Raw genomic sequence first — 13,447 nt, 5'->3', positions numbered from 1 at the left:
CTTGGGGAAATCAAAATTGTCCCCTCGACCGGCCCACACTATCCCACGCCTAGAACTGTGTGCGGCTGTGCTAGCTGTTGAGATGTATGAACTGATCAGAGACGAAATGGACATTGATGTAAATGTGGCCAAGTTCTACACAGACAGTAAGATAGTTTTCGGTTACATCCACAATGTCACCAAACGATTCAATGTGTATGTTGCCAATAGGGTAACTCGCATCAGGAAGTCTACCCATCCAGATCAGTGGTGTTATGTAAACACTGACAGCAATCCAGCAGACCATGCAACCAGGCCCATACTAGCTGCGCTCTTAAAGCACACCAGTTGGTTCTCAGGTCCACCTTTCCTGACCCAAACAAACTCAAGTGAGCCTGAGACCATCAATTTTTACCTTGTAGCGCCTCACGCAGATGCAGAGATTCGACCAGATGTCACAGCCTTCGCCACTAAGGTTTCTGGAGCTCAACGTGGCTCTCATCGCTTTGAGAGGTTCTCAAGCTGGAAAGCTCTCAATCGAGCCACAGCACGACTCATTCATGTTGCCAGATCCTTCCATGAAGGTGCGGACAACACCAACTGCAGAGGCTGGCAGGACTGTAATAAACCATGCAGTACAAGTCAGTTGTCACAAACCACAACAGCAATCTTTCACTGTGTGCAACATGAAGCCTTCAAAGAGGAATTCAAATGCCTTGAAAAAGGAAAAGAGTTCCCAAAACAAAGTACACTCAAAAAGCTGAATGCAGTGATTGGTGAGGATGGGTTGCTGACGGTGGGAGGCCGCTTATCCTCTGCCGACATGTCACAAGACGAAAAACATCCTCTCATCATCCCACGGACACATCATGTCGTCACTCTGCTGGTAAGACATTATCACGAGCTAGTGGCTTACCAGGGCCGTCGCTTTTCAGATGGAGCTATTCGAGCAGCAGGCTTCTGGATTATTGGGAGCAAACGTCTGGTCTCTGGTATCATCCACAAGTGTGTCACCTGCAGCAATGTTAGAGGGAGGTTACTTGACCAAAAGATGGCTGACTTGCAGACAGACTCACATCTGAACCACCATTCACCAGCGTTGGACTTGATATGTTTGGACCATGGAATGTCATAACTCGTCGCACTAGAGGTCAGGCCAGGTCGCAGTTGGAAATGAGAACTTGTTCTCAACTGGCCTACCTGGTTAAATAAAGGTGAAATAAAATAAATAAAAGAGGTGGTAGTGCAGACTCCAAGAGCTGGGCGGTACTTTTTACATGTATGTCTACTAGAGCAGTCCATATTGAGCTCATCGAATCCATGTCCACATCCAGCTTCATCAACTCACTGAGGCGTTTTTTCTCTATCCGTGGTCCAGCAAAAGTGCTACGCTCTGATCGAGGTTCAAACTTTATAGGTGCCTGCAGGGAACTGAGAATCGATACAAATGACTCAAAACTGACTAAATACCTCTCAGACAAGGGATGTACTTAAATATTTAATCCCCCAAACTCGTCTCATATGGGTGGTTCTTGGGACCTGACAACGCTGCAGAGACGCAGAAAAGACACATGTAAAAGTGGGAGCTGTTGTCTTATTGAAAGACAGTCAGACACACAGAAATGACTGGCCAGTCAGCTTGTGGTCAAAACCTTTCCCAGTACCGACAAAAAGGTTAGGAAAGTAGAACTAAAAATTGTCAAGCAAGGGGCTGCTAAGGTGTTTCTGAGACCAATCTCAGAGATTGTTGTTCTTCTTGTTGAAGCATCCTAGAGACAAAATATAAAAATAAAGAAAGGACATTATTTGTTTCTTGATACATGTTTTATTTCATAGTGGCACAATTTCTATAAACCAGGCGGGGAGTGTGCTGCCTTTCTGTTAGAATAGAACAACAGATTATTTTATTACAGTGGTTAAAATGGATTTTCATTGTGTTCCATGGTGTTTATCGGCCCCATAGTGGAGCTTTCTGGTACTTAGACTGTACGGAAACAGGAAGTTGAGTAGAGCAGTCGTTCTGCACGCAGAGAAGTAGCTAAGAACATCGCCACAGTGCTGTTCTTTCAGTGGAGTTATTTCTTGTCACGCTTCAGCCTCGGAAAATATTTGTTTGTAAATTCGATTCAAGCATATTGCTAGTGATGATAATCTTGTTATTGATAGAATTGCTTACTTATCAATGTTAGTTGGTTGCATTTACTCACACAAATTGCCTTTCATGTATGCAGTCAGCTGTATTAGTTTGCTCGTGTGTCATTAAACGAATTGTAAAACATACAATACTGTAGTTTTGTTACTGTTTCTCGTGTAATATGCTTTGTTATTGTACAGAGGTGTTTGCACATTGTTAGAGTAATGAAAGGAGTTGGCTATTTGCTACTCATATGGTAATTGGCTATCTGGTTTGGTATCATGCCATATACATGGTACCTTGGCACGTGCTTTGTATTTAAACGTTTTCAATATATTCATTCAAGAAAAGTCACGCCTTGGGAGTTTTATTTTAGACTTAGTTGTTAGCTATCTGAATAGAGAGACTGAAATGAATGAAATACCCTAATCCTCAGCTATGTTCAATGTTCAGCAATTTCCAGTGACAAATGCTCAGTCTGAAGCCATAAGGCTATGGGTATCACAGCCCTATGGTAATAATACCAGTTATACCACCTAAAAGGGGTGTATTTACAACATATTTATAATATGTTGGGCAAAGTGGTATAGGAGAGTCTGACATGACCCCTAACTTGAGTTCAGTCTTCGCCAATGAGAGCCATAGCTTCGTATTTCATGACTGGGAAAGGCCTCGATTCTACCCATATGATGTGGATCATTGTCAGGTTATTTGATACAGTGCAGTCGGGATGTTTTCAGACCCCTTGACTTTTTCCATATTTTGTTAAATTACACCTTATTCTAAAATCAATTAAAAAATAAAATCCTCATTTATCTACAAAAACACCCCACAATGACAAAGTGAAAACAAGTTTTTAGACATTTTGCAAATGTATTAAAAATAAAAACAGAAATACCAAGACTTCCGAGAGGTTGCTGCCCGGCCAAACTGAGCAATCTGGGGAGAAAGCCCTTGGTCATGAAGGTGACCAAGAACTTAAATGTCACTCTGACAGAGCTCCAGAGTTCCTCTGTGGAGATGGGAGAACCTTCCAGAAGGACAACCATCTCTGCAGCACTCCACCGATCAGGCCTTTAGGGTAGAGTGGCCAGACAGAGGCCACTCCCCAGTAAAAGGCACATGACAGCCAGCTTGGAGTTTGCCAAAAGGCACCTAAAGGAGTAAGACCATGAGAAACAAGATGATCTGATCTGATGAAACCGAGTTTGAACTCTTTGGCCTGAATGCCAAGCGTCACTTCTGGAGGAAACCTGGCACCATCCTTACGGTGAAGCAGGGTGGTGGCAGCTTCATATTGTGGGGATGTTTTTCAGCGGCAGAGACTGGGAGACTAGTCAGGATCAAGGGAAAGATGAACAAAGCAAAGTACAGAGAGATCCTTGATGAAAACCTGCTCCAGAGCGCTCAGGATCTCAGACTGGGGCTTAGGTATACCTTCCAATAGGACAACCACCCTAACCACACAGGCCAAGACAACACAGGAGTGGCTTCAGGACAAGTCTCTGAATGTCCTTGAATTGCCTGGCCAGAGCCTGGACTTGAACCGATCGAACATCTCTGGAGAGACCTGAAAATATCTGTGCAGAGACGAGACCCATCCAACTTGACAGAGCTTGATAGGATCTGCAGAGAAAAATGGGAGAAACTCTCCAAATACAGGTGTGCCAAGCCTGTAGCATCATACCCATGACGACTCGAGGCTGTAATCGGTGCCAAAGGTGCTTCAACAACGTACTGAGTAAAGGGTCTTAATACTTATGTAAATATGATATTTCAGTTTCAAATTTGTAACACATTTTCAAAAATTTCTCGAAACCTGTTTTTGCTTTGTTGTTATGGGGAATTGTGTGTAGATTGAGACAACAACAAAAACAATGCTCAGGAAATATTTTGTAGTTTTTTTGGGGTAGGCACAAAACTCCCTCCATACTTCCATTAGTTTTTATTTTTACCAGCACTGGTTACCTTCAGATGAGTCCTGTGACATTAATAGGGAGTTTAGAGCAAAATGAGAATCTCCCTTTTCCACAGTGGGGTCACATTAGTTTGTAGCCCAAACGGTTTGGACGCTACAAACAGAAGTTGGCACATTGATGGTACCGACATCAGACAAGTCCTGTGACACTTGGGGGTCGTAGAGCAAAAGGGAGAACATCATCATATCGTGTAAGTCTCCCCTTTCCATAGATTGGTAATTTTCCCCATCAGGAAACTGAAAATATTTGGCATGGGTCCCCAGATCCTCAAAAAGTTCTACAGCTGCACCACAGAGAGCATCCTGACCACTTGCATCCCTTCCTGGTATGGCAACTGCTCTGCATCTGACCATAAGGCGCAACAGAGGGTAGTACATACGGCCCAGTACATCAAGTTTCCTGCTATGCAGGACCTACATACTAGGCGGTGTCAGAGGAAAGCCCAAGAAATTGTCAAAGACTTTAGACACCCAAGTCATAGACTGTCATCTCTGCTCCTGCACGGAAAGCGGTACTGTACTGGAGCTCCAAGTCTAGGACCAAAAGGCTCCTTAACAGCTTCTACCCACAAGCCATAAGACTGCTGAACAATTAATAAAATGGCAGAGTGGACTATTTACAGCGAACCCCCCCCCCCCTCCCCATTTGTTTTTACACTGCTGCTATTCGCTCTTTATTATCTGTGCATAGTCACTTTACCCATACCTACATTTTTTTTATTTTTTTTATTTCACCTTTATTTAACCAGGTAGGCAAGTTGAGAACAAGTTCTCATTTACAATTGCGACCTGGCCAAGACAAAGCAAAGCAGTTCGACACATACAACAACACAGAGTTACACGTGGAGTAAAACAAACATACAGTCAATAATACAGTAGAAAAATAAGTCTACATACAATGTGAGCAAGTGAGGTGAGATAAGGGAGGTGAAGGCACAAAAAAAAGGCCATGGTGGCGAAGTAAATACAATATAGCAAGTAATACACTGGAATGGTAGATTTGCAGTGGAAGAATGTGCAAAGTAGAGATAGAAATAATGGGGTGCAAAGGAGCAAAATAAATAAATAAATACAGTAGGGAAAGAGGTAGTTGTTTGGGCTAAATTATAGATGGGCTATGTACAGGTGCAGTAATCTGTGAGCTGCTCTGTCAGCTGGTGCTTAAAGCTAGTACATGAACAAAGTACCTCGACTAACCTGTACCCCCACACATTGACTCGGTACCGCCTGTATATAGCCTCGTTATTTTATTGTGCTACTTTTTATAATTCTTTACTCTGGAATATTTGTTCAACATGTTCTTAACTCTATCTTGAACTGCATTGTTGGTTAAGGTTTTGTAAGTAAGCATTTCACGGTAAGGTTGTACCTGTTGTATTCGGCGCATGTGATAAATCAAGTTTGATTTGATTTAATATTACGAACCGGTTGGACGCTACAGACTTTTTCGTGAGAAAACAGATTTGTTTTGTTAGAAGACCAATTTGGTCTGACAAACAACGCTCTAGCTCTGCCACCTTTCACCGCAGATGCAGAAGTCCAACACGGAAGTGCAACATCGGTGGATGCTGTAGATATCTCCAGCTGAAACTGACGTGTTTTGATGGGGATCTTTTCATTATGTTACTTAATAACTTCTTCACCACACATCATTATGATTCACACCTGGACTCCATTACCTTCATCATTTCCTCCCCTTAATATGTCACTCCCAGGTTCACTCATCAGTTGGTACTGTTCTTGTGTATCGACCTTCAGCCTTATGTTAGTGTCGTGTTCTTGGTTTTGGGTTTTATTAAAACATTTCACCTGCACCTGCTTCCAACCCTAATCTAGCGTACCTGATCAATTAGGTGGTTGATAAACTGAATCAGGTTAGTTACAACTACAGAAGGGTAGTTCTCCAGGAACAGCGCTGGAGAGCCCTGACCTGAACAGTGATTATACTTTTTGTATTAAACTCTTTATTTAGACAGGAGTTACGGTTCTCAAATTGGCATTCATATAGTTTATATGTTGTATTTCCCTTTTGTACCTGTGTTGAACTGAACCGTATTGTCTGTCTACTTAAAAAACCTGTGAAAAAATGTAAATGTATTTTGTACAAATTTTCCAAATGTCATTCTTGTCTAAACCCAATGAGAGTTGATTTTCAATATTGAGCAGTCTTATCCAACCATCAGAGGGGATTCACATTAAACGTGTTGCTGATCAGTCACATGATAATTCTACTTTATGTATAGGTATTCTTGTTTTGTTTCTTTGTGTAATTTATTTTGAATGTGTTTCTGTACTTTGTAAGGGTTGCTGTTCTTTTAGTTTTTCCTGTTTGTTTTTGTGTGGTAATCACACTGGGCAGTGGACTGAAGGAGGTGGGGAGATCTGGGTAGCAGTGGACCAGGAACTTTTATCTCCCACTTGACATTGTGGGATGTTTATTTATAAAGTCTGTCCAATGTTTTAAACATCCGAATGTCTTACTATGATTGATGGAGAAATAAGAAAAAGTAATAGAAATAAAACAAAGCTTTTAATAGATAATAGTTTAGACCTCTGAATGAGGTGGGGTGGTGGTGGGTAAAAAATGAAAATAAAATTAATTGATTTAGCTTAGTCATATACAGTATATAGACCTTTTAAAGTTGCATCAGGGATCCTCCTAATATCTATCAATGAATAATGAGGTCAAATCCTTACGTAGGCCTATGAGACAGCATGCGGTCCTTTCAAGAGGCTTGGAATTCCTGGATGGAATAGAGGCTATGTATTTATTTATTCCTTTATTTATATATAATAAAATTAAAAGAGAAAAACATGCATCTATTATCATATTGTTTGTATTCATTTACATATTCAGTCATCCATGCATTCATCCATTCAGTTTTTCATGCATTCATTTGTTAAAAGGCAATATACAGTTCAAAACAACAGCATAGTGGTCACTCAACCAATATTTTAGTTAATAGCTGAGTGATAGTGTTCGAGAAAAGTAACCAGTCAGAGAGCTACTTAGTCAAGTAATGACCCTCCAAGAGATCAAAATTATAATTGTAACTACATTTTGAAGCCATACGGTGTTTGTTTAGATGTAGTTTCAAACAATGTCATAAAAAAGTACATTTTGGGTTCTGTTGAAGTAAGACAGGTGAACGAAGCTCATGAGGCATTTAAAAGTTATATATTCTTCAAGAGTCAATAGGTAGCCTGTGTATCATTAATTTAAAAGTCAAAATGGGATGTAGCAATCGCAGAAATGTCCCCTTTAGCTAAGCATATCCAATACGATGAAAAGTAGTATTATAAGGAATTAGGATGTAGTTTTTTTTTCTAAAAAGCCTACGATAACGTTATCACAACACATTGGCACATTGGTTTATTTATAGGAATATCCCTGCTAGTCTCTCGAAAGTAATAAATAGCCAAATGATAATGTTAGCCTCATTATTCAGATACGGACGTCATAAAATGCTGGTTAATTTCTATTTAATCATCAGTTATTATCAAGAGTTTAATTCAAATGTATAGACATGAATGGGATTAAAGACAGAAGATCCAAACAGAACGAGATCATATTAAATCATCATCTCTCACTCCCTCTCTCTCACAGACACACACACACCCACACACAGAGAGAGAGAGAGAGACAAACAAACAAGCAAATAGCAGTTTTGTGATTAAAAAACAAACATTGTAGTAGGCCTCCCCTTAGTCCATAAAAGTTAGTTTAATATTGGTGTTGATGAATGGGGCGGTAGGTAGCCTAGTGGTTAGCGCGTTGGACAAGTAACCAAAAAGTTGCGAGATCGAATCCTCGAGCTGACAAGGGAAAACATCTGTCGTTCTGCCCACTGAATAAGGTAGTTAACCCGCTGTTCCTAGAACGTCATTAAATATAAGAATGTGTTCTTAACTGACTAGCCTAGTTCAATGAACACATTAAGAGATCTACTGCAATCATTGTAAAGTTAAGAGATAGTTGTTCTTTTTCCCTGTCTTTCTTAGAAACGTTTGAGTGTTCACAAGGCCAGCTATGAGTAAATTCTTTTCAACCAACTTAGGATAACGTGTCTCCCATGAAGGAACACTCGAAACACGATGAGAGAGAAGTGGAGCACAAGGAAAGAGAAATCCGGTCTTGCGGTTCACTCGGCAAAACTTTCCCAAATTCATTCATTTTAACACTTAATTTAGCGAGACACCCTTTCACTTTTTGTACATCCTTTCAATCCTCGCTATTTAAATTCATCCGCAGATATGGGATCAGAACACAAACCACATTCACACTGGAGGAAATTTGCAATATACTGGCAACAGGTGAGTCAACAATATGCTATCATTTGATAATTGCTTCAGGATACAAATAATGAATTGTTTCCAGGATTATATTCAACTATCAATTATCATCTGCTGCAGATCATCTAACTACAATAAGAATGGCACGTCACTTGGATGAGCGCCTTCCTTTGCCTTGTGCAAGTTTGCTCCATGCCCATGCCTTGCCATCTACAAGGACAGCTGGTGCGAATAACCCACAACCTACTGAGAGACATGGTACGTTTTTTATATTGCTTTTGTCTTGAGAAGTATTATCCAACTATGTTCAACTGAATAGCTCAACGTGAATGCTGTGTTTTCTCTTTCTTTCAGGGGGGACATTTTCCTCTGGAGTGTCTGCAGGAGAATGTCTTCATGGCATTCCCAGCCACCGCATTTGCAACCTCCGGCGCATCACAGGTAAGAGCAAGCGAGCACATCCAAGTGTTCTTTACAGCATGACAGAGTATTTGCAACCATTAAAAAGTAGATACCTTTAAACTGCCATTTATGTTATTTGAAATTATTGTTGTTGTCCGTTTCAGTTGAGCAGCAGTGGTGCTACGGCTATTTATGAGACATTGAAGAACATCGACACATTGTTTGGAGCTGACGACCTGCCTACTAAGTGGGACCAACAGAAGTTGGAGAATTTTCAGAATATTGTATACCGCCAGATTGAAGAGAGCAAATGTGTGAGTTACTATGCCAACACATATCGCTTAACTGTTTAATTGTGGTATTGTGGCATTTTTATTATTATTCATCGCCTGCCTTTTTCTTTCTGGCAGATGATGGGCAGTGTGGATACAAGTGATCATCTCATCAGGGCAGAAGGACTGAATACGTACTTTGGGAACATTGCAGCAGTCCTAAAAGAAAAGGTAGACTATAGGTTAAACACAAATAGACACATTGTCACGTTCCTGACCTGTTTTCCTTTGTTTTGTATTCATTTTAGTTGGTCAGGGCGTGAGTTGGGTGGGTTGTCTATGTTTGTATTTCTATGTTGGGAGTTTGTGTTCGGCCTGGTATGATTCTCAATCAGAGACAGCTGTCAATCGTTGTCCCTGATTGAGAGTCATACTAAGGCAGCCTGGGTTTCACTTGTGTGGTGTGGGTGTTTGTTTCCTGTGTCAGTGTTTGGGCCACACAGGACTGTTTCAGGTTAGTCACGTTTGTTGTTTTGTTAAATTGTAGTGTTTGTTGGTTTTCCATTAAATCATGAATACTTACCAATCCGCATCTTGGTCCGATCCATGCTCCTCCTCGTCTGAGGAGGAGAACGACTACGACAGCCGTTACAGAAACACCCACCACAACAGGACCAAGCGGATTGGAGAAGGACGGCAAGAACAAACGCAATGGGGAGAAGAGGAATGGAGCTGGGAGCAAATATTCAACGGAGAAGGACCCTGGGCTAAGGTTGGTGAGAATCGCCGCTCTCGGGAGGTGAAGGAGGCAGCCACAGCCCAGGAGCGGTGGATTGAGGAGGCAGCACGTACGAGAGGCTGGAAGCCCGAGAGGCTCACCCAAAAATTTCTTGGGGGGGAGCTAAAGGGGAGTGTGGCGAAGCCGGGTTGGAAACCCGAGCAAACTCCCCGGGCTTACCGTGGAGTGAGAGGGCGTCGTACTGGTCAGACACCGTGTTATGCGGTGGAGCGCACGGTGTCCCCAGTACGCGTGCCTAGCCCAGTGCGGGCTATTCCACCTTGCCGCACTGGGAGGGCTAGGTTGGGCATCGAGCCGAGTGCCATGAAGCCGGCCCTACATATCTGGCCTCCAGTACGTCTCCTCGGGCCGGCGTACATGGCACCAGCCTTACAGGTGGTGTCCCCGGTTCGCCTGCATAGCCCAGTGCGGGCTATTCCACCTCGCCGCACTGGCAGGGCTACGGGGACCATTCAACCTGGTAAGGTTGGGGAGGCTCGGTGCTCAAGAGCACGTGTCCTCCTTCACGGTCCGGTATATCCGGCGCCACCTTCCCGCCCCAGCCCAGTACCACCAGTGCCTACACCACGCACCAGGCTTCCAGTGCATCTCCAGAGCCCTGTTTCTCCTCCACGCACTCTCCCTATGGTGCGTGTCTCCAGCCCAGTGCCTCCAGTTCCGGCACCACGCACCAAGCCTCCTGTGCGTCTCCAGAGCCCTGTACGCACTGTTCCTTCTCCCCGCACTCGCCCTGAGGTGCGTGCCCTCAGCCCGGTACCTCCAGTTCCGGTACCACGCACCAGGCCTATAGTGCGCCACGAGAGTCCAGTGTGCCCTGTTCCTGTTCCCCACACTCGCCCTGAGGTGCGTGCCCTCAGCCCGGTACCTCCAGTTCCGGCACCACGCATCAGGCCTATAGTGCGTCTCAGCCGGCCAGAGTCTGCCGTCTGCCCAGCGGTGCCTGAACTGCCCGTCTGCCCAGCGGCGCCTGAACTGCCCGTCTGCCCAGCGGCGCCTGAACTGCCCGTCTGCCCAGCGGCGCCTGAACTGCCCGTCTGCCCAGCGGCGCCTGAACTGCCCGTCTGCCCAGCGGCGCCTGAACTGTCCGTCTGCCCAACGCCGTCAGAGCTGGCCGTCTGCCAAGCGCCATCGGAGCTGGCCGTCTGCCAAGCGCCATCGGAGCCATCCGTCTCCCCAGCGCCATCTGAGCCATCCGTCTCCCCAGCGCCGTCTGAGCCATCCGTCTGTCCCGAGCCGTTCGTCAGTCAGGAGCCGTCAGAGCCGTCAGCCAGCCATGAGCGTCCAGAGCCGTCAGCCAGTCATGAGCTGCCCTACAGTCATGAGCTGCCCTACAGTCATGAGCTGCCCTACAGTCATGAGCTGCCCTACAGTCATGAGCTGCCCTACAGTCATGAGCTGCCCTACAGTCATGAGCTGCCCTACAGTCATGAGCTGCCCTACAGTCATGAGCTGCCCTACAGTCATGAGCTGCCACTCAGTCCGGAGCTGCCACTCTGTCCTGAGCTACCTCTCTGTCCTGAGCTACCTCTCTGTCCTGAGCTACCTCTCTGTCCTGAGCTACCTCTCTGTCCTGAGCTACCTCTCTGTCCTGAGCTACCTCTCTGTCCTGAGCTACCTCTCTGTCCTGAGCTACCTCCAGAATCATGTGGGGGCCTTGGGGAGGATTCTTAGGCCAAGGTCGTGGGCGAGGATCGCCACTCAAAGGACGCTAAGGAGGGGAACAAAGACAGTGGTGGAGTGGTGTCCTCGTCCACCGCCGGAGCCGCCACCGTGGACAGACGCCCACCCAGACCCTCCCCTAGACTTTGTGCTGGTGCGCTCGGAGTTCGCACCTTAAGGGGGGGGTTCTGTCACGTTCCTGACCTGTTTTCCTTTGTTTTGTATTCATTTTAGTTGGTCAGGGCGTGAGTTGGGTGGGTTGTCTATGTTTGTATTTCTATGTTGGGAGTTTGTGTTCGGCCTGGTATGATTCTCAATCAGAGACAGCTGTCAATCGTTGTCCCTGATTGAGAGTCATACTAAGGCAGCCTGGGTTTCACTTGTGTGGTGTGGGTGTTTGTTTCCTGTGTCAGTGTTTGGGCCACACAGGACTGTTTCAGGTTAGTCACGTTTGTTGTTTTGTTAAATTGTAGTGTTTGTTGGTTTTCCATTAAATCATGAATACTTACCAATCCGCATCTTGGTCCGATCCATGCTCCTCCTCGTCTGAGGAGGAGAACAACTACGACAGCCGTTACACACATTGTTTTCATAATATCTGTACACTGGACAATATTACCCTCCATTGCCCTAACAGTTTATTTGTATTTTCACAGAATTTCAGTTACTGCGCCTGGGAAGTGGTTCGAAAAGAGCTCCTGTTTACACTACAGTTCATTCTGGAACACAACTCTGATAGCCTTCTGTGGGCCAACAGAACATGAATTTGAACTTGCAGAACTCTTTTACAATTGTGTTTTACAATTGTGCTTGATTTTAAAAGCCTACTATTCTACAATCATGTAATGTGGAACGTCAAACAGCTATATTAAATATTTATTTATTTAACACGGTTATTTTTTTAAGTATGCCTATTTATTAATTTATCGATTAATCTATTTGAAAATCTGTTGCTCTTCATCAAATGTTAAGTTAATAAACATTTGTATACTTTTAAATATTGTTAATCTGAGTGTTCATTCTGTAACCCAGTCTGTCGATGTGTGAACATTCAGATTTTTATTAAACACGCTCAGGACATATGGATGTCAGTACAAAATGTAGTTGTATTCAAAAGCCTTTTTTCAATTAAGTGTGTTTTAGCACTGGACAGGGCGGCCTGTTTTGAACGTTGTACTCTGAGCTCCTATACGACTTAATTTGTTGATAGTTATACAATGTTGTTCTATCAATGCCATGATCAGATCGTTGTTGCAAAGTTTCATAAGATAAATGCTTAATATAAAAGCTGCATAATCAGAAACCTACATCTCCAATTAATGTCATCATCACATCACCATCAGCATCATTATATGAGTCTATATATCAATGTGACTTTCCTACTCATTCACATTAGGCCAAACTCACACATCATCGTCAACATTTTCGTCGTATCGGTAAACGCCAAATAAAGGCTAATCTAGGGCAAATACTTATTTATCAACCAGAAATGACCAAACTGTAAAAAGTTGTAATTTACCGAATCAATGTAATAAGAATGAACCGCATGAGAGAAAATGAAAAGTAAAGACAAAACCACCGCAGTTTACTCTCCATTTTAGAGGGTCGGATTTAGCCTTCATTCAACACTACCAGTCACTTTGTTAATAAAATGTGTTTTTATTTCAAAGATGTGCAATATTAACACTGAACAGTCATCCTTCAGATTGATCTACCTGATTAAAAGAAAGTCACAACATTTTACTCACAACGTGTGAGTAAAATGTGATCGCTGTGCCTCGCCTATTGAAACACGTTTTTGGTTAACCCTACACAGAATCTAAAAAATGTGGTGTGCAATGTCCACAATATTGACCATGGCCCTCATTTGTTAAGATGGAGCCCTGCAACATTGTATAAATAGGCTACTGTTTTATTCGTTTTTCATATTC

At 43.5% G+C, this 13,447-nt stretch overlaps 1 protein-coding gene across 1 annotated transcript; it reads left to right on the top strand.

Annotated features, from left to right (window-relative positions):
* Positions 1–8,166: 8,166 nt before the first annotated feature.
* On the top strand, positions 8,167–12,615 carry LOC139580590 (interferon alpha-7-like). Its single transcript, XM_071409438.1, has 6 exons — positions 8,167–8,405; positions 8,505–8,642; positions 8,739–8,825; positions 8,951–9,100; positions 9,197–9,289; positions 12,173–12,615. Exons 2-6 carry the CDS (start codon positions 8,541–8,543, stop codon positions 12,278–12,280), a joined length of 540 nt encoding a protein of 179 aa, XP_071265539.1. The 5' UTR covers positions 8,167–8,405; positions 8,505–8,540; the 3' UTR covers positions 12,281–12,615.
* The last annotated feature ends 832 nt before the right edge of the window (positions 12,616–13,447 follow it).

The sequence above is a fragment of the Salvelinus alpinus genome, chromosome 1 (assembly GCF_045679555.1).
Source record: "Salvelinus alpinus chromosome 1, SLU_Salpinus.1, whole genome shotgun sequence".
In the NCBI taxonomy this organism is placed as follows: Eukaryota; Metazoa; Chordata; class Actinopteri; order Salmoniformes; family Salmonidae; genus Salvelinus; species Salvelinus alpinus.
This window is presented reverse-complemented; position numbering and strand designations above follow the sequence as displayed.

Excerpts from the sequence above, each read along its gene's own strand:
- LOC139580590 (XM_071409438.1), top strand. The coding sequence starts at position 8,541 with ATGAGCGCCTTCCTTTGCCTTGTGCAAGTTTGCTCCATGCCCATGCCT. Across the intron at positions 8,826-8,950 it reads CAACCTCCGGCGCATCACAG|TTGAGCAGCAGTGGTGCTAC; the intron begins GTAAGAGCAAGC and ends TGTCCGTTTCAG. Across the intron at positions 9,101-9,196 it reads AGATTGAAGAGAGCAAATGT|ATGATGGGCAGTGTGGATAC; the intron begins GTGAGTTACTAT and ends TCTTTCTGGCAG.